This window comes from Chaetomium tenue (genome assembly GCF_020726465.1).
Source record: "Chaetomium tenue strain MPI-SDFR-AT-0079 chromosome Unknown F5144scaffold_3, whole genome shotgun sequence".
NCBI lineage: Eukaryota > Fungi > Ascomycota > Sordariomycetes > Sordariales > Chaetomiaceae > Chaetomium > Chaetomium tenue.
In genome coordinates, this window is record NW_027117331.1 from 173,755 (window position 1) to 196,417 (window position 22,663).

General features: G+C 56.6%; 12 protein-coding genes across 12 annotated transcripts; 5 read left to right on the top strand and 7 right to left on the bottom strand.

Annotated features, from left to right (window-relative positions):
• Positions 1-6: 6 nt before the first annotated feature.
• On the bottom strand, positions 7-1,095 carry F5144DRAFT_565460 (phosphoenolpyruvate phosphomutase-domain-containing protein). Its single transcript, XM_066788495.1, has one exon. The coding sequence runs from the start codon at positions 905-907 to the stop codon at positions 107-109; it is 801 nt and encodes a 266-aa protein (XP_066644085.1). The 5' UTR covers positions 908-1,095; the 3' UTR covers positions 7-106.
• A 270-nt stretch (positions 1,096-1,365) lies between these two features.
• F5144DRAFT_565461 (uncharacterized protein) lies at positions 1,366-3,210 on the bottom strand. The gene has a single exon (XM_066788496.1). The coding sequence runs from the start codon at positions 2,928-2,930 to the stop codon at positions 1,689-1,691; it is 1,242 nt and encodes a 413-aa protein (XP_066644086.1). The 5' UTR covers positions 2,931-3,210; the 3' UTR covers positions 1,366-1,688.
• A 1,544-nt stretch (positions 3,211-4,754) lies between these two features.
• Positions 4,755-5,679, bottom strand: F5144DRAFT_565463 (uncharacterized protein). The gene has a single exon (XM_066788497.1). The coding sequence runs from the start codon at positions 5,492-5,494 to the stop codon at positions 4,862-4,864; it is 633 nt and encodes a 210-aa protein (XP_066644087.1). The 5' UTR covers positions 5,495-5,679; the 3' UTR covers positions 4,755-4,861.
• Positions 5,680-6,332: 653 nt separating this feature from the next.
• On the top strand, positions 6,333-8,046 carry F5144DRAFT_157246 (chaperonin 10-like protein). The gene has a single exon (XM_066782502.1). It carries the CDS (start codon positions 6,656-6,658, stop codon positions 7,691-7,693), a length of 1,038 nt encoding a protein of 345 aa, XP_066644088.1. The 5' UTR covers positions 6,333-6,655; the 3' UTR covers positions 7,694-8,046.
• Positions 8,047-8,492: 446 nt separating this feature from the next.
• Positions 8,493-10,462, top strand: F5144DRAFT_643907 (uncharacterized protein; the record flags this gene model as incomplete). Its single annotated transcript, XM_066792831.1, has 3 exons — positions 8,493-9,043; positions 9,104-9,799; positions 9,913-10,462. 3 exons carry the CDS (start codon positions 8,493-8,495, stop codon positions 10,130-10,132), a joined length of 1,467 nt encoding a protein of 488 aa, XP_066644089.1. The 3' UTR covers positions 10,133-10,462.
• Positions 10,463-10,500: 38 nt separating this feature from the next.
• F5144DRAFT_619333 (uncharacterized protein) lies at positions 10,501-11,857 on the top strand. The gene has a single exon (XM_066791962.1). The coding sequence runs from the start codon at positions 10,654-10,656 to the stop codon at positions 11,602-11,604; it is 951 nt and encodes a 316-aa protein (XP_066644090.1). The 5' UTR covers positions 10,501-10,653; the 3' UTR covers positions 11,605-11,857.
• A 514-nt stretch (positions 11,858-12,371) lies between these two features.
• Positions 12,372-12,750, top strand: F5144DRAFT_600591 (uncharacterized protein; the record flags this gene model as incomplete). Its single annotated transcript, XM_066791085.1, has 2 exons — positions 12,372-12,611; positions 12,670-12,750. 2 exons carry the CDS (start codon positions 12,372-12,374, stop codon positions 12,748-12,750), a joined length of 321 nt encoding a protein of 106 aa, XP_066644091.1.
• A 9-nt stretch (positions 12,751-12,759) lies between these two features.
• F5144DRAFT_610660 (tRNA synthetases class I, catalytic domain-containing protein) lies at positions 12,760-14,981 on the bottom strand. Its single transcript, XM_066791668.1, has 2 exons — positions 14,522-14,981; positions 12,760-14,458 (listed from the first exon to the last, which is right to left on the bottom strand). Exons 1-2 carry the CDS (start codon positions 14,911-14,913, stop codon positions 12,922-12,924), a joined length of 1,929 nt encoding a protein of 642 aa, XP_066644092.1. The 5' UTR covers positions 14,914-14,981; the 3' UTR covers positions 12,760-12,921.
• A 123-nt stretch (positions 14,982-15,104) lies between these two features.
• F5144DRAFT_157318 (uncharacterized protein) lies at positions 15,105-16,628 on the bottom strand. The gene is made up of 3 exons (XM_066782503.1): positions 16,199-16,628; positions 15,774-16,121; positions 15,105-15,715 (listed from the first exon to the last, which is right to left on the bottom strand). The coding sequence occupies exons 1-3, from the start codon at positions 16,512-16,514 to the stop codon at positions 15,351-15,353; spliced, it is 1,029 nt and encodes a 342-aa protein (XP_066644093.1). The 5' UTR covers positions 16,515-16,628; the 3' UTR covers positions 15,105-15,350.
• A 596-nt stretch (positions 16,629-17,224) lies between these two features.
• Positions 17,225-18,330, bottom strand: F5144DRAFT_600594 (uncharacterized protein; the record flags this gene model as incomplete). The annotated part of the gene is made up of 2 exons (XM_066791086.1): positions 17,225-17,928; positions 18,000-18,330. 2 exons carry the CDS (start codon positions 18,328-18,330, stop codon positions 17,225-17,227), a joined length of 1,035 nt encoding a protein of 344 aa, XP_066644094.1.
• Positions 18,331-19,641: 1,311 nt separating this feature from the next.
• F5144DRAFT_157372 (pseudouridine synthase) lies at positions 19,642-21,734 on the top strand. The gene is made up of 3 exons (XM_066782504.1): positions 19,642-19,895; positions 19,957-21,363; positions 21,419-21,734. Exons 1-3 carry the CDS (start codon positions 19,723-19,725, stop codon positions 21,591-21,593), a joined length of 1,755 nt encoding a protein of 584 aa, XP_066644095.1. The 5' UTR covers positions 19,642-19,722; the 3' UTR covers positions 21,594-21,734.
• Positions 21,618-22,605, bottom strand: F5144DRAFT_157426 (uncharacterized protein). Its single transcript, XM_066782505.1, has one exon. The coding sequence runs from the start codon at positions 22,527-22,529 to the stop codon at positions 21,876-21,878; it is 654 nt and encodes a 217-aa protein (XP_066644096.1). The 5' UTR covers positions 22,530-22,605; the 3' UTR covers positions 21,618-21,875.
• Positions 22,606-22,663: the final 58 nt, after the last annotated feature.

Sequence of the window (22,663 nt, forward strand, 5' to 3'; positions counted from 1 at the left end):
ACATGGGTGTTGTGAGTTGACTCATTTATGAAGTGATTTGATTGGAGAAGTATGACTCTACTTTTGAACCCACGAATTACCCCCATCCATCGACCCCCTTTCCGAATTAAACAGCAAACACCTCGTTCGCTGCCGCCGTGAGTGTCGCCGCCGCAGCAAGATACAGTTGCGGCCCAACGCTGACTCTCGCCGTGCCCAGTTTGGCAAGGTCAGCACTGGTCAACGCCTTGCTCTGCACCGGAGATACCTTGCGCGGCTGAATGTTGGCTCTCCCATCCAACTCGTCAATCACCCGCTTCACATCTGCTTCGACCATCTCCTTGTTGCGTGGCCAGAAGATATAAACCGTAGTCGCCCCCGCCTCCAGGAACTTCTTGCCCCTTTGGATCGACACGTCCAGCTCCCCGCCAGTGAGGAAAGTATCCGATCTGGCGTTAACCACAAAGTCCGGCACGCCCACCTCAGCCGCGACCTTGAGAGCCCGCTTAACCCGATCCAGCGCCTCGGCCTCGTCCATAATCTTCTCGGTGTCGTGGTACGAGTCCTCCAGGTTGACGCCCACAGCGCCGAGTTCGGTGATGACGCGGCGAATGACCTCCTCCAGCTGGTCGCCGTAGCCGTCCTGGATATCGATAGTGAAGGGCAGGTTCAGCTCGTGCGCCACGGCGGCGATGGGCTTGAGCAGCCGGAGGTTTTGCTCCAGCGTGAGCTCGCTGTCCTCGATCCCGATGGTCTTGGCGAGGGCGTAGCTTGCCGATGCCAGGGCGCGGCATCCGGGCAGGGAGCCGACGATGCGGGCTGAGGTGGCGTCGTACACGTTGGCGAGGAGGAGGGGAGTGCCGGGGATGTGGAGGGCTTTGAAGGTTTTGGCTTGGGCCGCGAGGGCGGTGATGGAGGGGGTAGTCATGGTGAGAGTCAGGGATGTTGGTTGAGATTGGGTGTAGCAGCGTGATTTGGGAGTTGAGAGTGAGTTGCAATGTGAGTCGAGGAAGACTACTTTTCCCGTCCGCAGTTAACGGCAAGATTTATAGCTGTGATATTCTTCTCGGAGAAGCCGTGAGAAGCCGTCGGCGTTCGGAGCTTTCTGCAGGCTGCTGACACATCGGCACCCCACTTCATGCGACCTGAGCCTGTCAAAGGCTTGTTTGCCCAAGGGCGCAAGTCTTGCAGTTATTACTTCCACCAAGAAGTCTGTGGTTAAACGTCGAGGTTGGTAATCAACGATCGGCATTGTCACAAATCACCCATTGAGGAAAACGAAATTCGCTTCACGGTTAGGGCATTTAGATTAGCGAAAGAGTCGCAGATTATTCGTTACTGATTCAGAAGATGATCAAGACATATCGTGGACATGGAGTTATCGATTTCGTGATTCAAGCAAGTGTATTTCATAACATCGTGAGAGTGAGAATCGTCTAGACATGGAAAAGAAAAGAAAACCCCTAGCAATGCATCGCCGCTCTTGATGGATGGTGGTACAAATGTTGGCACAACCGTCCCGCAACCCCTGAACAAGCGAGCTCCAGCGGCCATAGCCACGAGCACACTGCTTGACTCCCTCTCCGGATAACGCCCCGTCGTTCATCCACCTCGTGTGCTGGGCCGTTTAGAGGGCCAGTCCGATCGCAGCGCGCAGCTGCATAGCCGGCCGAAATCCAGGGCAGACGGGGATTTCTGTGGCGGACCTGCTACAAGCCGTCCTGGCCCAGCACAACCCAGGGGTCGACCTCCTTATCCGCCTCCAAGTCCATCGTCGCCGGCATTGCATTCCCATCGAGCATGGCCCATGCCATCTCGTCCTCCTCCCCGCCACAAAAAGAAATCTCCGAAACAGAAATCGAATCAAGTAGATCATCATCCACCGACATGGCGGAAACGGCGTCGTCAGCCAGCTCATAAACGACCGTCAACCGAGGGGTATCATGCGCAGCCTCCGTCCCGAACCGATGCTCCTCCCGCCCCAGCGTACCCGACAAAGCAGAACCAGAACCCGAACCAGAACCAGAAAGCATCCATCCCGCCAACGCCTCGTCCGCGCCAAACGCCGAGAACGCCAGATCTACCACCGACAAAGAAAGAACATCACCACCACCGTTCGCCCTCCTCTCCACCCGCCTACTCCGCTTCGCAGGCCGCACCCGCAGCGAGTAGACGGGCTCATCGCGAACGATGCCGTCCAGCGAGAAGCCCGCACCGCGCTCGTGCTCGTCGTCGTACAGCAGGCCCAGGCGGTACAGTTCCGCCACCTCGGCCTGTTCGTCTCTTAGGCTGTTGTCGTGTTCCTCATCTTCTCCATCCCTCCATCCCCGCTGTTGCTGCCGTCCCCGCCGCCGCCTCTTCGTCGTCTCATCGCGAAACGCGTCTTGCCGCTCCAGGGACGGGGGACGTCGCTCTGAACCCGAGCTGCTGCTCTGACTCCCATCCCCACTACTCCTGCTCCTGTTGATCGACCTGCCGCCTCCCCTGCCGGTGCTGCTGCTGATGCCGCCCTCGCCCGGCAGCTGGATGCTGGACCGGGCTATTGTGTAGCCCTCGGCGGCGTCGGAAACCCATGAGCCGCGCGGCTTTTGGAGGGATTGCTGGGCTTGGCGGATGCGGTGGCGGTGGAGCCTGCGGCGTTGGTTGGTGTGTTGGCGGGTGGTGATGGTCGTGTTGTTGGCGTTGGTGTTGTGGTCGTCGTGGTCTAGCATGGACCGGAAGCGCGGACTCAACTCCAAGCCCCCTTTGGAATTGTGATGGAGGGTGGCGAGGTGTTGAAATCGACTAGGGCGGTTGGCGCGGCGGCTCCCCGTGTGATGGTAACACGAACTTAACGGCTCCGAGGGGTCCGCATCGGACTCGGACTCGGAGGTGGTGGAGGGTCCGCCAAGGGACGGGGCCCCGGAGGGTGGAGGCATAAAGGAGGTGGAATTTCGGAGGGGGAGGCCCATGATGGGTGGGCTTTTGTATTCTTGTCACAAAGTTGTAAACCTGGCTTTTTCGGGTTTGTTTCTTCGGTCAAATTCGGTGACTGTAATGGAAGCACTGTGTGCCTGCTGCTAATGCCTGCAAATGGCGTTGAGGACTCGCCGGTGATGCGAACAAATCGTCAAAAGTGTCTGACCGAAACGAGGGGAACATGCCAGAACATGGGAGAGAGGTTCATTGTCTTATACAATAGGGCGCATTGTGTCAACCTTCGGGCCGCTTATTGGCCTCATCTGTGACAATATTAGAGTCACGATGCGCGGCCCCCATCGGCCAGGTTCATTGGGCAAGGCCTCAATCGCCGTATTGGGGGGCTGAGACAGGACCTGATTGGTGTGTTCAGTCCTGTGACTCACTCTCCATGGCGGCCCTGCCCTTTCGGGACCCTGGTGGTGGCAGGGCTAGGCAGATCCGCGCTCTGGGGTCGTAGCGCCTTCCTCCCCCTGTCATTCCCTCAAGGCAGAACCCCCACAGTTAAGGCTGTCATCTGATGTTGCACAATTCAATCAAGGCATTGGGAAGGGACCATTTTGCAAGACCGGCAAAATCCCAGGGCGGTCATCTGGAATCATTTAAAGCTTATCACTGGTAAACGAGTTCACTGACTGGTTTCTGCTTATATTCTACTGGTTCCGCACCTTTGGGGGGATGGGCACATGGCTCCCAGTGACACGTTTGGATGTTCCAGATCGAACGGCGACCCCGACTCAGACCCAACAATTTTCGACTTTCGACCGTACAGAGCACTGCTTCTGTCATACGTAGGGCTGACACATTTTGCTTGGTGGGTGTTCAATCTGAGGTCCCGCCATTTCCGGCTTTCCGCAAGCTGTACCCGACACCCCGGAGACAAGAGTCACAGCAAATCGAAACGCAGACGCACACACAGTCGGACAAGCAAATTGGGAGAGTGAGATACGAGCTCAGTTTGTGAATCAGTGCTCTGATTTTGTCAAATGGAACGGTGCAAAGCCTGAGGTTGCTGCTGAATAATACCATGCCAAAATCATGACCTCGGCTTTCTGCTAGGGTTGATGGAGTCATGGTCTCGGCTGTTTTGAGCGCACTCTTCCGAATCTGGTCGCTCCAACCGGACTTCGCTGACTCGGGGTAAATCCTTCCCATTGCAAAGTTGGGTCTGTTTTGACCCCCGAGTCTCTTGAGTTGGGTGAGCACGGGCACTGCCATGCCCTGTCGCTGGACGCTATCGTAGAGGGAATATGCCCCGGTTCGGGTGTCGGGGTGGTCAAAAGCCAGGATTTAGGTTGGCAAACGCAAACTAGGCTCAAGACCCCCAGTATTCCGCTTCTTCCACCTGGGTTTGAGGACGGACGAGGACAGATGCAGCGATCAGAATGAGGACTGGATTCTAGGCACCCAAGCCGCACATGGGAAACCTAACATGTTGAGACTGGTCGAGCCTCGCTATTCAACGGGCGTTGGTGACACTTGGGTGCGGCGGGGCAGGTGAAGGAAAAGTGAGTTTAAGATAGGGTTGCATAAAAATCTTATAAAATGACAAAAACCAGAGTTGAAACCAGGAGCGGCTTATCTTTGCACGATCCACAGTGTGGTGTCCAGATGGCTCCCACAAGTTGCGGTTATTACCACTGCGCTACTGGCTTCAACTCTGGCTGCAGGAAAGAGGGAATAGGCATGATGATAACCTTGGGTGGAACAGAGCTCGGGTCGGAACAGAGGTTGTGCCGGAGGTGAGTTGGGACGAACAAGGGCAGAGTAGGGCAGGTGGGGGCTGTTAGTGCCATCCCATGGTTGACATACAACAGCGAGAACAATTAAATCATATTCGGGGAAGAGTTCAAGAAGATCAAAGAGTCAAGTTTCCTATCCTATGGCAGCCTCTTTTGTAACGGGTGAGCTATCCAACACCAACTCACTCCTTGCATGTCGACCATCTGAGACGAATTTGCTGGACCATAAGCGAAAACGGAGGCTCGTCGTCCCAGCCGCCCGAAGTCGACGAGGACCTGGAAGTTAATGTCGCCCGTGTCGCAATCTGCAGCTGGCTTTTGTCTCTGCCGCACATGGAGGCAAGTCCCGATTCCTCGGTGACAGTTTCGGTACGTGTAAAGACCCCAACCAGCTCCCCATCGATGTTGGCTTTCGTTTGGAGCGTGCCGTTACCTGCTCCATCGCTGGTTACGGTATAAGACGACCGAAGTGCTGCAGTCAAGTTGGCGTCCAAGCGTGCAAATCCGTGGTAGACTGTGTCCACAATCTCAAACCCGTATTCGGGGGGGTGGCTGAGCGTCAGGGCGATGTTGCATGTTTTGGTCTTGTCCGCGGGCGAGATGCCGGGGCCGATATACGGATGGAACTCGTCAAATCCAAATGTTATGGTTGTTCGATCGGCGCTGAGGGCTGTCGAAATGGTGCCTTGGGGGCAGCCAGTCCCTTCCGCGCTAATCGAGGCGATGGTGATGTTGTCGAGTTGGGGAAGGGCTGCAGCACGTGCCAGGGGGGTGCCCGCCGTTAGCAGGAGGCCAAGAGGCAGTATGGGAAACATAGTTCTGGCCTTGTTGAGGGGAATTTATGAATACTAAAACATGACAAAAAACAAGAGAATGGCGAGAGAACGAACTGGTGGCCGAAGAGGTGGGTTAAGACATGACCTTGCGTACCTACGGTCCTGCAAGCTTATCGACTTGATGTAACCCCAAGGGATGAAAATAGCAAACAATATATTAATTATGCTCCTCTCACTTGGTGCCGAGGGAACAAAGTGCACTGCATTGTATGGGGCTCTAGCACAACTCTCTGTGTCTTGAGAAATTTAACGTGGCCAACATTCCTTCCCAAGGTCCGATACCCTCAAGTTGGGTCCTAACGTCTTAAGTCCTGTTGCAGACAAGCTTGGCCCGGTAGACTCATGCGACGGATTAGGTGAGCATGCCGCTCCTCTTGGAACCAAGCACACGTCCGAAATGGTGCAGATGAGTTCATACCAGATGTTGTCTCCGGGCTGTATACTGGATGAGGGGTTAGGCCGGCCCTTGTCAGTCGGTGATCGGAGCATGGTCGCCGTGTCGGAAGAACACGTCTGTATCATGCTGCCTGCTGTTCTCTCGAACGCGTCACGGCGTCCGTCAGTGCTTTACTCAGCAGGACTCAAGGAGGACCATCCTTTCTCGCGCAGTGTGCAAGAATAGAACATATTTCTTGTGGTGTTGTTGCTTTGCTTGTGCGATTGAAAAGCAGCTGACAAATTTTGGTCAGCTCGGTTTAGGCCCCCCTGTTCTCGACCAACCAAACGAGGGAAGAAGCTGTCGGCACGGCTTTTGTTACAGCCGATTCCATGAAAAGAACGGGGCCGGACCGGCGTTACGGCGATTGGATATCCGCATCGCCATTTTCAACCAGTGCTCTGTCATCGTGGGCCACCTGCAAGGCTGCAACTCGGCTATGCATTGTAATGCTCGATGCTACTGTATAATGGTGAAGTCATGGCGTGCTTCAACGCAATGGATGTATATAAGGAATCAATGGGTTCTGGGTTTCACAACTTCATCCCAGATCATCACATTTTAACCCTTCACATTCAGCATCACTGCAAAGCAACCACCAACCTTACCCCATAGTTGCCAACTTCGGTTCCAAATATTCACACACTACACCAACCATCATCAACAAACCTTTAAGTTTCAACCATCCAAAGCCCACATTCGCCATGTCTCAAACCACTGCCAACCTCGCGGCCCTTCTGCCCTCGGCCGGCGCCAAGCTCGTCGTCGAAGAGCGCCCCATCCCCACTCCCGGCCCCGATGAGATCCTCGTACGCAACCACGCCATCGCCCTCAACCCCATCGACTGGAAGCGCATCGACTTCAACATCGCCCTCCCCACCTACCCGGCCATCCTCGGCTCTGACGTCTCCGGCGTCGTCACCGCCGTCGGCTCTAACGTAACCGCCTTCCAGCCCGGCGACCGCGTCCTCGGCTCGGCCGCCGGCATGAGCACAGCCAACCCCGACCACGCCGCCTACCAGACCTACACGCTGCTCCTCGCCTCCGCCGCCGCCAAGCTGCCCGCCGCCCTCCCCTTCCGCGACGCCGTCGCCGCCGTCACCTCCGTCAGCACCGCCACCCTCGCGCTCTTCGACGTCCTCGGCCTGCCCGCCCCGGAGAGCGCCGCCAAGCCCCCGACCAACACGGGGATTTTGGTCTGGGGCGCCGCGTCGGCCACGGGCGCCGGCACCGTGCAGCTGGCGCGCCTGGCGGGGCTGAAAGTGTTTGCTACGGCTAGCCCGCAGCACCATGACCGTGTGCGCGCGCTGGGCACCACGGCCGTGGTGGATTATCGCTCGCCGACGGCGGTGGAGGACTTGGTGGCCGCGGCGAAGGAGGCGGGCGTGAATGTGGCGCTGGCGGTGGATTCCATCTCGACTGATGATACGTTTCCGTTGGTGGTGAATTTCCTAGCCAGGTTTGAGGGTCCTAAGAAGGTGGCCCATCTGTTGCAGTGGCCGGAGCATGTGGCGAAGCCGGCGGATGTGGAGGCGGAGTGGGTGCAGGGGTTCAAGATCTGGGTCGCGAGGAAGGATCTGTCTGAGCTGGTGTTCAACAGGTTGTTGACTGGGTGGTTGGAGAAGGGGGAGGTTGTCCCGGGCCCCGTTAGGGTTACTGATGGCGGACTGAGTGGTTTGCAGACGGCGCTGGATGTGTTGAGGAAGGGGGTTAGCGGCGAGAAGTTGGTGGTTGAGGTCTGAGTTGGTTCAATCTTGAAGAAGGCAGAATGCGAATACGGATACAGATTGTTTGAGGCCTAGGCCCCTCGTGTAACCCTGTCTGTTTCCTCGACATATGTTGTGAGGTTGTGTATCACATACCACGTGGATATGCCCAGGGTCCCTCGTGCTCGGCTCCACAGACCGTGATCGATTGTACATATTGTTTATTTCGCGTATTCGGACGCGCTTAACCCTTCCATAGGCGCAATTTCCAGATCTTACGAATCCCATCCGCCAAGGCCCCTTGACGACGATTGTGCCCCCTGTCCGCGTCCAGCCGTCCCAATCTCACGTCATGCCCACTTCACAAGGAGATTGATTGCAACCCAATCGTTGTCTGCCTAGAAACTTTCCCAGACCGTTCTGTCGTTTCCGCCCCCAATTCCGAAGTCCAATCCAGCTTCATGAAGCGAACTGTCGTTCGTTGCTCACTCAGCTAGCGTTTCCCACAGCCGCCGGGGGCGGAGAGTGTTATCAATGGCCCGCTCGGCGTCAGCATTGAATACCTTAGTTACAGGGCTCGGCCATGGCTGACCCTGTCGGCAACATTCCTCAAGTCCGATGTTGCATCCCTAAGGCAATTTGGACATGGGATGGTGGGAACCTAAAATCCACAACATAAGAACGGATTGTGTCAGCATTTAAGGGCGAGAGACGACACTACTTGATTCTCCCCGTCATTGATCTGAGACTTACAACAAAAGTTGGGCCACGTTACGCCGGTGTTCAAGATTGAAGCCCCATTAATAAGTAATAACATCGCTCCCCAGTCGCCGCCATGAAGAAGGTTCTGTTGGCGGTCAACGCCGAATACGGACAAGCCAATGTCTTCCTCGCCGTGGGCCACGCCCTCCAGGCCATGGACCCCGAGGTCCAGATACACTTCGTCTCGTTCAACGAGATATTCAAGGATGTCTCGTCTGCCTCGGAGTACTCGGTGAAATCCACGCCAGGCGCACAACCATGGAAGCTCCACCCGCTAGACGGCCCATCATTCATGAAAGCCATCGCTATCCATGAAGGGAATAACAAGCTAGAAGATACTTTGGAGAAACGCCCAAACTTTTCATCCATCCTCGAGATGTCAAGCAAGTTCATGAGCCTGCTGTTGCCCTGGGACGGACCCGAGTTCGTGGCCATCTACAAGAGCTTTTTGCGGATTGTGGACGAGGTCCAGCCCGACCAGATCGTCCTCGATTCTCTCTTTGCTCCGGGCACCACCGCCTGCCAGCACCTCAACCTGGACTACATCGTCTTCTCGCCCAACACGCTCAAGGATTTTGCCGTCGCCCTCCAACCGCGGGGCGCCATGTTCTGGAAGTTCCCCGTGTAAGCTCACCCCCTGAACACCCAACCCCCAACCCACCACTTTTACTTACCCACACACAGCATGGGCTCGGCCTTCCCCTTTCCCGTCCCCGCCACCTCCATCCCCGCCAACATCTTCTACTGGCTCACGCAGATCTACTACGCGGTGACCGACCGGCGCACCAAGGCCGTGGCGGCGCACGTCAAGAAGGAGGTCGGCGCCGACCTCGTCACCTTCCAGCACCTGATGATGCGCCCGCCCAAGGGCCGCAAGATCCTCGTCTCCAACCGGCCCGAGATCGAGTTCCCCCTCGCCGTCGTCCCTAAGCACTTGACGTCGTGCGGGCCGGTGATACGGCCCGTGCCGGCGGTGGTCGGGGTGGATGGGGAGTTGGATGCGTGGTTGCGGCGGGGGCCGACGGTGTTTGTGTGCTTGGGGACGCATCGGAATATGGAGGAGTGGGAGGCGTTGGAGATGGCCGAGGTGATTTTGCGGTTGTTGGAGGCGGCGGCGGGGGAGAAGGGGGATGTTGGGGGGGTGCAAGGGAAGGTGCAGGTGTTGTGGAAGCTGAAGAGGACGGTCCTGGGTGCTGCTGCTGTGCCGTACGAGACTGGGCCGGGGACGAAGCTGTATGCGGCCCTGAAGGATGAGATCGAGGCGGATCGGGTGCGGATCGTGGACTGGGTGAAGCCCCAGCCGTCGGCTATTCTGCAGGTCAAGAGTGTGGTCTTGTCGATCAACCACGGAGGAGCAAACTCGTTCCACGATGCTTTGACGTAAGTTCACTTGTTGAAACGGTTGTGGGGGGAAGTTAGCTAACACATTGCAGCTGTGGTGTCCCCCAGGTTGTCCTTCCCGGCTGGCTTGACTGCTATGACTTTGCTGCCAGGGCGGAATACTTAGGTATTGGTCTTTGGGGCAACAAGCAGGCCATGCCGCGCAGCAAGGCACAAGAGCTCGCCCCGATCGTCATCGACGCGGTGATAGGGCCTAAGGCGGAGCAGTTGAGAAAAAAGGTCCGGCAGTTGGCGGCATTGTGCGACGAGACCCCGGGCGTTTCGGTCGCCGCATCTGCCATCCTGGAGGGTATGGGCGGCAAGAAGGAGTGAACTACATAATGGGCGGCTTTTTGGATTTAGCAATGGGCTGAGATAGAATACTTCTAGATGTTAATTCCCGATTTCAGTTATGAACTCCCCTTTGAAGGACTGACCTAGCTGTCGATAGTCGGATCGTTAATGATATAAAGTCCATCGGTGTTGACATTCACTAGGTACCTTAGGCTGGAATAGCTCTCGTGTTTATTAGGCGTCGCATTGCAATGGTTGTGTCTGGGTCATGTTGGTGCTGTTGGGGTCGTAAAGGTATAGTTGAGCTCCAAGCTTACTGCGAGGGGAGACCGAGGTAAGCGGGGTATGTACCCACGTTCTTGTCCTAGAATAGCAGGTCGATATAAGCTGGATCAGTGGATGAGTCACTTGAGAGTTCACTTGGTATAACACTTACAAGCCCGTGTTTAATCCGACATAACATCTGTGCTCTACCACCCCCTTTCCAGTTTGCAACCGCCACTTAAAAAGCACAAGCAGAGTACTTACCTATCATCCACAACCATCTACCCCCATCCACCATGACCCTCTCCCTCTCCGCAGGCAAGATCGCCTCCTACGCCATCCGCGGCCCCAACCCCTCGCCCACCTCCCTCGCCATCGAACACAGCCAAGCCGTCCACCGCATCAACCTCATCAACGCCTGGGCCCCCGCCATCGGCCCCGGCACCCGCGTCCTCGAACTCGGCTGCGGCCAAGGCACCTGCACCCAAGCCCTCGCCGAAGCCGTGACCTCCCCCTCCCCCTTCTCCACCTCCAACCCAACCCCAACACCCCCCCACGGGCACATCACCGCCCTCGACCCCGGCGCCCCCGACTACGGCTCCCCCTTCACGCTCGCCCAAGCCCAAACCCACCTCTCCACGGGCCCCCTCCGCGACCTCCTCACCTTCCACCGCGCGGACCCCGTCGCCTTCCTCGCCGCCCACCCCAACGACACCTGGGAGGTGGCCGTGCTGGCGCACTGCATCTGGTATTTCCGCTCCCCCGAGACACTCGGACAAATCCTCACCGCGCTGCGCGGGCGCGTGCAGCGCGTATGTCTGGCCGAGTGGGCGCTGCACGCGACGGAGCCGGCGGCCGCCGCGCATGTGCTGGCTGCGTTGGCGAGGGCGGGGCTGGAGGCGCAGAGAGGGGGAGGGGGGAGTGATGAGAATATTCAGATGGTGGTGGGGCCGGGAGTGGTGAAGGGGGTTGTGAGGGGGGCTGGATGGGTGGTGGAGAGGGAGGGGGTGGTGGTGCCTGGGCGGGAGCTGTCGGATGGGGGGTGGGAGACGGGGTCGGTGGTGGATGGGGGGTTTGCGGAGGAGGTGGAGAGGGTGGTTGGGGAGGGGAGGGTCAGGGCCGCGTTGATGGCTGCGAGGGATGCGACTGTTGCTGCGGCGGAGTCGGTTGGGGGGGTTGGGAATGTGAGGAGTATGGATGTTTGGGTTGCGACGCTGGTTCCGGGAGATGTGGTGACGTCTTCATGATTGGTGAACTACCTACTTGACTCTAGGGTGGGTACCTAGGTACCTACTTGTGTAATGCACATTTGATAGAAGGTGATCTCGACCTTCATACCGCACAGCGCTTCGTATGAGTATCCGTCGGGCTCAACCTCGAAACCCACAAACCGGGACACGTTCAGTGGTATGATACTTTGGGAGCACGATACCATGTTGTGGAACACTGTTAATGTTACTATCAAGAGTAATGATTGTTTAACCGGCGAGAGCACAGGACTAATAATGAAGATCTTGAAACCTCCAAGCAGGAGAGGTGCTTCGTGGTTGGCCAATTCGTGGCCCCACGGATGGTACGGGGGAGAAGAGGGGAGGCAATTTTGCCGTGGGGTATATGATGATCTGGATATTGCCGGGCAATACCACTGCTTGCCATGATAGGCGGATCAACAACTGCATGTTTATCCGCAGAGTATCCCAAGCCCGGAAACGTTCAAGAACACCAGAATGGGTTCATGCAGGGAAGAGCCGCTTCATCTCCCATGCCTTCAGGGTGCCATTTTTGTTGATCATCGGCGGAACGAGTTTTCTAGAAACCACGGAAGAAACAGGATTGCAACCTGGGTCCACCATGATCAGGTTGGAGGTAGGTAAAGGGTATAAAAAGCTTCCGCGATGACAACAGGAACCCGGATCGTAGCCATTGACTTGACTTGACACCCCGATTTGCCTACTTATCTGCCAGACCCCCCCCTTAACCATTCCCATCATTCCCCTTACAACCACAACTCAAAATGCACTCTTCCGCCATTCTCACCACCCTCACGGCCCTGGTGGCCATTGTCCTCGGCGCTCCCGCAGCAACCTCATCCCACGCACTCGCAACCCGCGACGGGCCCTGCGACGCCTCCAGCGAGACCTGCCGCCCCGTGCTTCAAGCGAACGCATGCTTTGCCGCCTTCATCAGGACGGGTACCAAAGAGCAGGTCCTCCAGTGCGTGAACGACCAGGACCCGGCCCTGGCTGAGGAGCAGGTGTGTATCGGTTCGACAGGAATGCCGGTTAGGCATGGATGCTGATGGATATGTTTAGCTATGTGCTTGTTATGGGTGTGCCGAGACGACGGTGCAGGATTGGACGACGAGTAACTTGGAATGCGAAGCGTCGGCTTGAACAAGGCAGCACAAGTAAGGTACTCAGGTACTGTGCGAAAGGGCTACGGTAAATAGACAAGATAAGAGATAGATTTGAGAGTTCCGCTAGTAGTCATCCACATTTGCATTCTTCACAACCATGATTCTGAACTTGAGATTGACGCTGTCCCTCGCGGGGACCGCATCAAGCTTACTCCTTTGCCCCAGTCGGGATCTTGAACAACACCGCCCTCGGCCCCTTCCCATCAGGGCCATATCCAAGAGACTCGGCCACCCTGAAATACCCCTTGCACTCCAGCTGAATGATGCGGCCCGACTCGACAGTCGCCAGATTGGCATCGCACAGCGCCTTAGTCATGGTGGCCGTGTTAGTGGCCAGGAAGTCGTCCAGCTTGTCGTCCTTCCCCAAGGTATCCTTCGTCAGAAGATGGTCAAACTCCCAGAGCTCAGCATCGACGAGGAAATGCCCTTCCTTTGCCAACCACGTAATCTTCTTCTCGGTCTTCCTGAAGTCCCCCTCCAGGTGGAGCTCAAGCAGCAACCCCGTCACAACATCGCCGTCTCGTGTTATTTCTCGAACGATGGCATTCCCCCAGCTCATTAGCGTGATCTCCTCGTCGGGGGAGAAACTCGCCGCGTCTGCCTGCTCAATAAGTATAGTGCTTGCATATGCGACCAACTTGAGCCCGACAGCAGCGTTTTTAGGGTGCTTGGGCTTCTCCTCCCAGTAACCCGATGCGGGGCCGCCTCGAATGGTTGCTAAAACCGACTGTTTCGTCTCGATGGCTGTATGCCGAGGAGCGACCACGTCAATGGCCTTTTTGTTCATCGCCCAGAGGATCGTCCAGTCCATGGTGACGGCGTTGCGGCTCGGGCCCTGCTTCAGCATGAACTCGCGGAGGGCAGGGACAGTAAGCCCGCGGCGGAGGATACCACGGACGGTGGGCATACGGGGATCATGCCAGCCTTCCACAATCCCGCTGTCAACAACCTTGGTCAACTTCCGTTTTGAGAGGAATGTCCGGATGAAGTTGATGCGGGCGAAGTCCCAGAGCTGGACGGGCCGGAGGCCCAGGGTCTCGAGGAACCACTGATACTGGGCGTTCCGGTCTGCGTACTCGGTTGTGCGGAGAGCATGGGTAACACCTTCGATGCTATCCACCACTGGACAAGCGAAGTCGTAAGTGGGATAGATGTTCCATGTCCACCCTGTGCGGTGATGGGGTCGCAATTTAGCCTCCTCGCCGTCCTCTTTGGACTCAAAATTCGGAAAACGATAGATCACCGGATCTCTCATAGCACCATTGGCCGAGTCGAATATGATTCGAGCTCTAATGCAATGCTTCTTCCCAAAGTCGGTTCCATCCTTCATCTTGAAGATGGCGAGGCTCTCATCCGTTGGGCGATCTCGTCGCTTGCTAGGAAGCCGAATGCGCCGTTCCTTCTTTTGGACTTCAGGGTCCGTGTCGTCGGCGTAGGCGTTTCCCTCTGCGATCATACGCTGACAGACCTCGTACAACGGCTGGAAGTAGTCGCTCGTGTATGTTACACGGTCCGGCTTGATCTCGAGGAGTTGGAGGTCTTCGAGGATGGAGTCTTGGAATTCCTGCTTCTCCCTCGCCGGATTTGTGTCATCAAAGCGGACGATGAGTTTACCATCGAATGCCTCGTGGGCGAAATAGTCATTTAGGAAAGCGGCTTTGGCATGGCCGATATGGAGGTATCCTCTGTAATATGGTTAGCTAACCGTTATCCATGCTCAAGTCTAAAGGTGATGTTTGGGGTCTCACGAGGGCTCTGGGGGAAAACGTGTGACCACACCGTTCTCAGTGTTCTTCAGGCCGATGTTGTAGCTGCCACCAGCTTTGCTAGCTGTCGCGCGCTTCTCCTTTGCTTTGGCCTGGGCTGCCTTGATCTCGCCTTGGATTTCGGGATGGTTGGCTTCGATAAAAGAGAACCAACGGGCCACGTTAGTCAGGCTACCTTTGCGAACGGCGCCAGTTGCAACTTTGTTTGCCCTCAGGGCGATCCACGCGTCGGTGTCAGTTGAGCTCAACTGGTAGCCATCCAGGTAAGTGCGCAAGGTCAGATGCCGCTCAAGTTCAAGCAGCACGCCTTCCACCGCCTTGAAATCAGGCATCGAGAGGGTCGGCGCCCAGCCGTGAATCTTGGAGTTGGCCATTGCGATATTGCCGTCCAAAGTCGAGAAAGTCGGGAAAATTGACGACAAAGTGGGGGTGGTTCGGGTTGTTGTTGGATCAACAAATAAATAAGACTCAGCCCCGCCATCAATGTCGTGTTGGTCGGGGATGTGCATATGTGAGTCACATACCGGGCTACCTCAAACAGAGAACAACTTTTTTGCAACATCAATCTTGGTGAAAGGTTCGGTCTTGAAACTACGAAAGCTCCAAGGGGAATGAAATAATTGTAAGTGTCTAGCGACCAGTCTACCTCCGTCTAACTACCTAGATAGGTACATGTAGCGGCATACGGCCGTAGCTGGAGAGGAATTCAAGAAGGTCAAGGATATCATTGAAGTAAAAAAATCGTGATTAGGTTGTTTGGAAAAGTAAAAGTTGAAGCGGTCATGGTTGTATCAGGCCAACCCCATCTCCATCACTGCAGCTTCGGAGTATTCGGCTCCGGGAAGTGGTGCTGCACCGGTGGGGTATGAGCCATCATCTCACTTGGATTGTGACCTCCTAGCTCCACGGCATACGGGTTCCGGTACATGGGCGGCGGCATCGGCGGGTAGTGGCCCGAGACGAAACCGGCAGGTTGGTACGGCGATACTTCCGGTGTGCGCTCCGCCGTAGCATCACCAGCGGCATGGTGACCCCGTCGGCGCAGCCAGAAGTACATCACTACCGCTGTGGCGAGTATTGACGCGGGGATACCGAATCCGAGGCCGATCTTGAGGCCTAACGAGTTATCAGAACTGGAGGAAATGACCTCCGAATCGTTGTCCGACGGTGTGGTGGCTGCTGAGGAATCAGATGGAGCCTTAGATGGATCATCGGAGTTGCTTGATGTACTTACTGGAGGTCTCGCTATCTCCCGTGCTTTGTGAAGTACCTGTGTCACTGGTGCTGCCTGACGGATTTGGAGAGCTCGTTTCGGTGGTCGAAGGCGTCTTCGTAGTGCTGGTAGCAGGTTTAGTCGTGGATGTGCTGCTGCTAGCATCCGATGACGGCATTAGGGTGTATCTAGAGGCTCCACTGGCCGTGGGAGGATATCTCGTGGTATAAGCTTTGCCTCTGGTCGATACCTGATTGCCGCTCTCGTCCAGGAAGATGCCCAGCCCCTTTTCGCAGCAGTCTGGGTCATCATCACAACAAAGACTACCATCTTCGCAAGTGCCCACCCTTGGGTAACGCTTTCCCTCTTCTAAAGCACAGAGGAAATTTAAATTAGTCCTGGTGGAAGTCCGAGGGATCGTGCAATGGGCATGGAACTAGGCTTACTGTAAGTGCAAATTTGGGGGCAGCTGTCGTCCCATACCTTTACAGCACAGGGTCCCCGCACGAGCTTGGCTTTCGAGTCCGGGTTGCCGTCTGCTGTACAGAGCCGATTCGAGAGGCAGACGGCGCCGGGCCCGCAGCAGGCGTTGGAACCGGGACATCTCGTGTTGTTCGCGGCGATTGTGCCATCCCACTTGTAACAGTCGATGAGCTGAGCGTTGGTGCCGATAAGGCCCGAGGGATTGAGGAGAAGAATGAAAGGCAAACCCGCAAGTGCGGCAACCATCCGTTGCGATACACCGAGCCGTAGAACTGCCATGGTAGGTGTGGTGTGGGGTGGGGGACACTGTCCAGCCACAGATAGTTCTCAATCTCAAGCAACTAATCGAGGGCGGGGGGGATGAAAAGGGAACCGAGGCGGGGAAAGGCACAAAAAATATGTATTTTTACGTACCTATGGTACTACCTACTTGACCTGATACGACGTCGTACCTACTCAAGGGCCGCCTGGCAGCGGCGCAGGTAGCACGATGTCCTCGACATTCAGCTATTGGCATTTGGGCAATATCTCCGGGAGGCCGTGCTATTTCCCGTGTGACGGTGTACTGCAGATTTTAGTCGCACACACCCGAAGGAACCGATGCCGCCAAGGCCGTCCGCCTTAGGACCAGCTGGGGAAGGTCAGCGTCGGTTCACGCCACCGGATTCCCGATCCCAGTCAACGACTTCAGTGACAAGAAAAGACCCGCAAATGCCCAGATCGGGGCAATGTTGGTGGCCGCTAAAAGACCGGGATAGAAGGGTGTTGACTGCAGGAAAATGTTGACGCTTGAGATATTTCACCAAAAGTCTCAATCCCCCTTGACGCTTGTAATCTGATGGGTTTGGTGGGAAATACCAGGGAAACGCTCAAGTTCCAAGGCAAGGCGCCACACATGTCAACAATTGCTCGCCCAGCACATCGCGATGGGTCGGATAAGTGATGAATTCCCTTCCTTTCATTATAACGGCCAACGCTATTAACTCAACTCAACTCAACTCATGCCGTTCCCGCGGGCCATACTGGCTCCCATCCAGCTCCGTGGTGCTGTGACCCATTATCTCGACGGGCTGGTACTTTTGCTGCCCTGCATACATCCCCGGGTGCTGGTCCGGGTACCCGGGCGGGTTCGCCGTGGCGGCGTAGCCCGTCCCCGCCGAGTACGGATAGCCGCCTCCCGGTTGGGCCATGTCTCCTCCGTAGGAGCCCCCATACGACTGCTGCGAGTCGGGCATGGCTCCATTGGCATTTCGGTTGCGCCGCCGCAGGAAGAAGTAGACGGCAATGGCGGTCAGTATGACGGCGAGTGGGATGCCGAGGCCCAGCCCGACTTTAAGTCCTATCGAGTCGTCCGAGTTGTTCGACGTGTCGGGCGGGGGGGTGGTCGAAGACGATGTGGTTACTGCGCCTGGCTCGTCGTTTGTGGTGGTGGAGGACTCGTCGGCGGAAGTGGTGGTGGCAGATGTGCTGGGTGTGCTCGTCGTGCTGGTCGATGGGGTCATCGTGAAGCGCTCGAGGCCGTCGCTGACAGGAGGATAGCTGGTGGTCGCGGCCGTCGCTTTCGCAGAAGCCCGGTTCCCGCTCTCGTCGAGAAATATCCCCTTTCCGTTTTGGCAGCATTGCGGATCGTCGTTGCAGCAGAGGCTGCCATCTTTGCATGGCGTGACGCGGGGGAATATACCCATCGACTCGTCTAGGGAGGGATATTGTTACCACCCAGTCCGGGGAACATGTCGGCGTTGCCCGTTAGTTCATGGGACTCACTGTACTTGCAGATCTGGGCACAATCATTGTCCCAGCCCTTTACCGCACAAGGTCCCCGCACCCAGAGATTTGGCCCATCCCCGACGTTCGCGCAGAGGCGGTTCGAGAGACATGTGGCGGTCGGTCCGCAGCAGGCATTGGAGTTGGGACACTTGGTGTTGTTCGCTGTTATGCCCCCGTCCCAGCGGTAGCAGTCGATAAGTAAGGAATCATCGGTTGCCGCGCTGACGGCGGCTGGGTAGAGTGAGGCTGCAAGAAATATGAACGGGAATGTCGTCACAGCGGTGGTACAGAGCAGGCCGAGCGGGCCCAGACCCTTGGGGACTGCCATGACTACCTAGTGTCTGGTTACCTCGTAGGCAGATCGAGTCGAAGGAGCAAAAGACTCTTGATGAAATCCGCGACCCAACCGTCTGGTACCACACGTGAGAGGAAGAAAAGAAGAATGCACGAGAGCAACGACGGTGATCAATTTGCTTGACAGGCGGGGCCTCGCATGGATAAAGGAGAGGCCAAACTCGATCAGGTCTCGGTGGTTCTGCCAGCCGGGCATCGCTCGCGACCTGTGGGGATCTTTCATCGATTCGGGCTTCACCCGCCTTGCATGGTTTCATCGAGAATCCTACGCCAAGAGTTGGTCTGCCGTTCTGCCAGGGGTCGAGCTGACGGCAATCTCCATGGTTCCATTCCCGATGTGACACGCCGGGCCGGCGGTAAACAATACTCGGGTTGAGCCGACGAGAGAGAGCAGCAAACCAAGATGGTTCGATGGTTGGAGAGTAACCGCCGTATGTAGGTACTGAGAGTTTGTGCAATTTGACTTGAACCCCTTCCCGGTGATGCATTGGGTCTCTTTCGTTCAGTGGCGCCGATCGACGGACCAAAGCAGTTCCTTGCCCCCTGCGTCAGCTGTGCCGCCCCCAAAACCACTGCCACAACTTGGGGGCCGTGGATTGATCGACGCTTGTCTGTGTGAATCACTGCATCTCCGTGGCCGTTGTGGCCGGCGGGCCCGGTCCGGAGCCGGACAGGGGCCCCGGGCCATGCTGGTCAGCAATGAAGCTTGTCAAGATGAAGCTCATCAGAACCATGAGCAGCAGTTTGCGATCCGCGAAAACAAGTCGGCGTCCCTGCCAATGGGTTGTGGACGTCGCGTGATGCGTTCCGTCCGCGGCGCGAACAAACTTCGCTACGGCCCTATCAGGGTGGTAGTGGTTTCGTAATCGAGTCAAGACCCCCAGGGCGAACATGAAAATGATAACAGAACAATGTAGTGTAGTATTGAAGTTCGACCCCGAAGAGGATTGCAAAAAGCTCGGCAACGCGGGAAGCCACCCTTTGGCCAAAAAAGCCCAAGTCGAAAGGGGAGCAAGAAATCAAGAAAAGAGAAAGAAGACGAAAAACAAAAGGAACGAAGAAAAAGAAAACCGAGTGAAATGAGTTAAATAAAGGAAATTGAGTAAAATAAAAATTAGACTTCGGGCTTTCGCATAGCTTTCTTTTGGTCCTTCTCGCCCAAGGTTTCGGCGGTACATACCTCCGCATGGAGTTCAGCTTTTTTTGGCCAGAGTGTGCCACTGCAGCCACCCCAACGTCTGCCCCACTTCGACCCCGCAGCAATTGGTGCGTGCGTCTGAAGCTGCAATGACTTTAGCGGCCAAAATTTATTTCCTTCGCTGCAGCCGCATCGAACCGCCATGAGAACAATCCGCCAATTCGCAAAATGGCAGCCAACGAGACTTCGAACACCATGGCCAACGGCCCCCCGAGTGCGCCCGATATGGCGCCGCCTACCAACTCCGCCAACAAGAGCAATGGGAACCGAGGCAAACGTGGCGGCAGAGATCGCGGAAACGATAAGCAAAAACGGAAACACAGCGGTTTCGGCAGCGCAAAGTACGTCGTCGCATCTGCCATTCTTGGTGGTTTCTCAATGCCGACACTGACAAGTCGATAGGGGTGACGTGCCCGACCAGCGCCAGCGGGTTCGGGACAACCGCGAGGCGAAACGCCGCAAAGTGATCGACGAGGACAACAAGGGCAAGAGCTACATGAGCATAGCTTTCACCCCCGAAGAGATCGCCGCCGAGGAACGTCGCCCGAAGCGCAAAGTGGCCGTGTTGATTGGATATGCGGGGACCGGCTACCATGGAATCCAGATCAATCACAAGGAGAAAACGATCGAGGGCGACCTCTTCTCTGCCTTTGTTGCCGCAGGCGCCATCTCGAAAGCGAACGCCGACGACCCGAAGAAGTCAAGCTTGGTGCGGTGCGCAAGGACCGACAAGGGAGTCCATGCGGCTGGCAATGTGCTCTCGCTGAAGCTGATCGTCGAGGACGAGGACATTGTCACCAAGATCAACGAACACCTGCCAGAACAGATCAGGATATGGGGGATTCACCGTACTAGTAATGGTTTCAGCGCCTACCAGGCTTGCGAGTCACGCTGGTACGAATATCTAATGCCCAGCTACTCCCTTTTGCCGCCGCAGCCTCATAGCTTTCTGGGTAAAAGGGTTGCCGCCTCTGCGAAGGAGCAGGGGGTATACGACGAGTACACGGAGCGCCTCGGCGATGTCAAGGACTTCTGGGATGAGGTTGAGAAGAACGATATCGAACCGATCTTTGAGGGGTTAGACGCCGATGTCAAGGCAGAGGTCTTGCGGAAACTCTACGACACACAAGACCAAGATCTTACCGACGAGGAAACACCAACGCAGCCCGACCCCGAGGCCGGATCAAAGGACGCCGAGATGAAGGACGTACAAGAGGGGGACACGCCGAAAGTATTCAAGCCTGAAAGAGACCTCACCCCAGCAGAGCTCGCCCTCCGCCAGGTCAAAGCCGCCTACATCGCGGCGAAGCGGCGGTACCGTGCCACGCCGGCGCGCATCGAAAAGCTCCAGCAAGCGCTCAACTCCTACCTAGGCACGCGCAACTACCACAACTACACCGTCATGAAGTCGCACAAAGATGCATCGGCCATGCGGCACATCAAGTCGTTCCAGGTCAACACTACGCCCATCACCATCGGCGACACGGAGTGGCTCTCGCTCAAGGTGCACGGTCAGTCCTTCATGATGCACCAGATCCGCAAGATGGTCGCCATGGCCGTCATGGTCGTCCGCTGCGGCGCCCCGCTCTCCACCATCACCGACAGCTACGGGCCCCGCCGCATCAGCATCCCCAAGGCCCCCGGGCTGGGGCTGATGCTGGAGCGGCCCATGTTTACCGGGTACAACAGCAAGGCGGCGGGGTTGGGCAAGGAGCCGATCGACTTTGCCAAGTGGGAGGCCCAGATTGAGGCGTTCAAGGACCAGCACATTTATCGGCGGATGTTTGAGCTGGAGGAGAAGGAGAACTCGTGAGTCTTTCTGGGGGTGTGGGTTGCCATAGTGCTGTTTGCTAACGCTGTGCAGGTTCCACCTCTTCTTCAACCAAGTCGACAACTTCCGGACCGATTACTTCCTATGGGTGACTGCCGGCGGCGTGGAGGCTTCCCATGAGCGCTCCGACAGGACAGAGAAGGTGCCCAAGGCACTGCAGGCCGAGCTGGGCGACGACGCCGATGGTGTGGAAGAAGTGGGCACATAGCGGGAGACAAGTAGAGCTGTGTATTCAACCCGCTTTAGTGGATGGTCCATTGCCAGTTATGACTAGCTCTAGGCGAGCGAGACGACCGTCGCCGAACCTGATACTGATACCCCACGATGCCGTGTCGAGCAATAAATATATTGTATACTTCTTCGCCACTGCAGCCCATCTTGATCCCACCCTGCGCAGCCCTTCTACTTTAGGGCTAGCCGTGACCACTTCCACCGATATCGTTGTCATTCTCCCAGGGCAGTCCCCAGGCTGCCTTGCCGCGGGCCGTGACTAAGGGGAAGGCGTTTCCTGTGGCATCACAAGGGTCTCGGTCCAATGTTTGGGGGTTGGAATCAAGTCGAACTCATCCGAGTCATCGTCAATTGGTAGGTCTTCTGGACTGGAAGCTGCTGCCTCTTCCCCTTCGACTGGGCTCTGGATTGTTTCGTAGACTTGATGACTCCTGTTCTCGGGGGCCTCGTTCCCCTGACTTCTGTTCTCTGGAGCCTCGTTTTCCCGGATTGTATTGTCGCGAGCCTGGTTTTCCCGGGTTCCATTCTCGTGAGTCGCGTCCTCATGGGTTCCGTTCCCTGTGGCCTCATTCTCCGCCATACCGGGTTGTGTGGTCGCTGTCGCCAATTTCGGTTCAATTCCGTCAAAATACTGCCACGAGTGATCCATATCAAGGTCTTCAGATCCAGATGTTTCGTCCCATAATGTGTGCGACGAATCGGACTCCTCCCCTTCCATATCGTCGTCATCTTGTTGTCCCTGTTCTTGTTTCCCGTTCCCCAAAGCTAAAGCCTCCTCCTGCTTTATCCCCTCTTCCGTCCATATCGGCCCAGGCCCACGCGGCGAAGCACCCCCCAAGGACAACGCACTGAAGCCCTCTAGCAGGCTTGACAAGCTCATCCGATGAGCCTGCATCACCTCCAACATTTCCATCTGTTCGTCTGCCCACCTTCCCGACTCCTCCCATGCGCGGCTCCTTCTCCCCGACCCACCACCCGCGCCCGCCGCTCCCCGCCCACCCGCAGGCCCTTCCTCCTCCGATCTGGATCCCGATCCCGATCCGGGCG

What these genes read in the sequence shown, in the direction of transcription:
- F5144DRAFT_565460 (XM_066788495.1), bottom strand. Translation starts at nt 907, where the DNA reads ATGACTACCCCCTCCATCACCGCCCTCGCGGCCCAAGCCAAAACCTTC.
- F5144DRAFT_565461 (XM_066788496.1), bottom strand. Translation starts at nt 2,930, where the DNA reads ATGGGCCTCCCCCTCCGAAATTCCACCTCCTTTATGCCTCCACCCTCC.
- F5144DRAFT_565463 (XM_066788497.1), bottom strand. Translation starts at nt 5,494, where the DNA reads ATGTTTCCCATACTGCCTCTTGGCCTCCTGCTAACGGCGGGCACCCCC.
- F5144DRAFT_157246 (XM_066782502.1), top strand. Translation starts at nt 6,656, where the DNA reads ATGTCTCAAACCACTGCCAACCTCGCGGCCCTTCTGCCCTCGGCCGGC.
- F5144DRAFT_619333 (XM_066791962.1), top strand. Translation starts at nt 10,654, where the DNA reads ATGACCCTCTCCCTCTCCGCAGGCAAGATCGCCTCCTACGCCATCCGC.
- F5144DRAFT_610660 (XM_066791668.1), bottom strand. Translation starts at nt 14,913, where the DNA reads ATGGCCAACTCCAAGATTCACGGCTGGGCGCCGACCCTCTCGATGCCT. An exon ending in CGTTTTCCCCCAGAGCCCTC is followed by an intron (nt 14,459 to 14,521) that starts GTGAGACCCCAA and finishes ACCATATTACAG; the next exon opens with AGGATACCTCCATATCGGCC.
- F5144DRAFT_157318 (XM_066782503.1), bottom strand. Translation starts at nt 16,514, where the DNA reads ATGGCAGTTCTACGGCTCGGTGTATCGCAACGGATGGTTGCCGCACTT. An exon ending in CCCCCAAATTTGCACTTACA is followed by an intron (nt 16,122 to 16,198) that starts GTAAGCCTAGTT and finishes TCTGTGCTTTAG; the next exon opens with AAGAGGGAAAGCGTTACCCA. An exon ending in GGGAGATAGCGAGACCTCCA is followed by an intron (nt 15,716 to 15,773) that starts GTAAGTACATCA and finishes ATTCCTCAGCAG; the next exon opens with CCACCACACCGTCGGACAAC.
- F5144DRAFT_157372 (XM_066782504.1), top strand. Translation starts at nt 19,723, where the DNA reads ATGGCAGCCAACGAGACTTCGAACACCATGGCCAACGGCCCCCCGAGT. An exon ending in AGCGGTTTCGGCAGCGCAAA is followed by an intron (nt 19,896 to 19,956) that starts GTACGTCGTCGC and finishes ACAAGTCGATAG; the next exon opens with GGGTGACGTGCCCGACCAGC. An exon ending in CTGGAGGAGAAGGAGAACTC is followed by an intron (nt 21,364 to 21,418) that starts GTGAGTCTTTCT and finishes AACGCTGTGCAG; the next exon opens with GTTCCACCTCTTCTTCAACC.
- F5144DRAFT_157426 (XM_066782505.1), bottom strand. Translation starts at nt 22,529, where the DNA reads ATGGAAATGTTGGAGGTGATGCAGGCTCATCGGATGAGCTTGTCAAGC.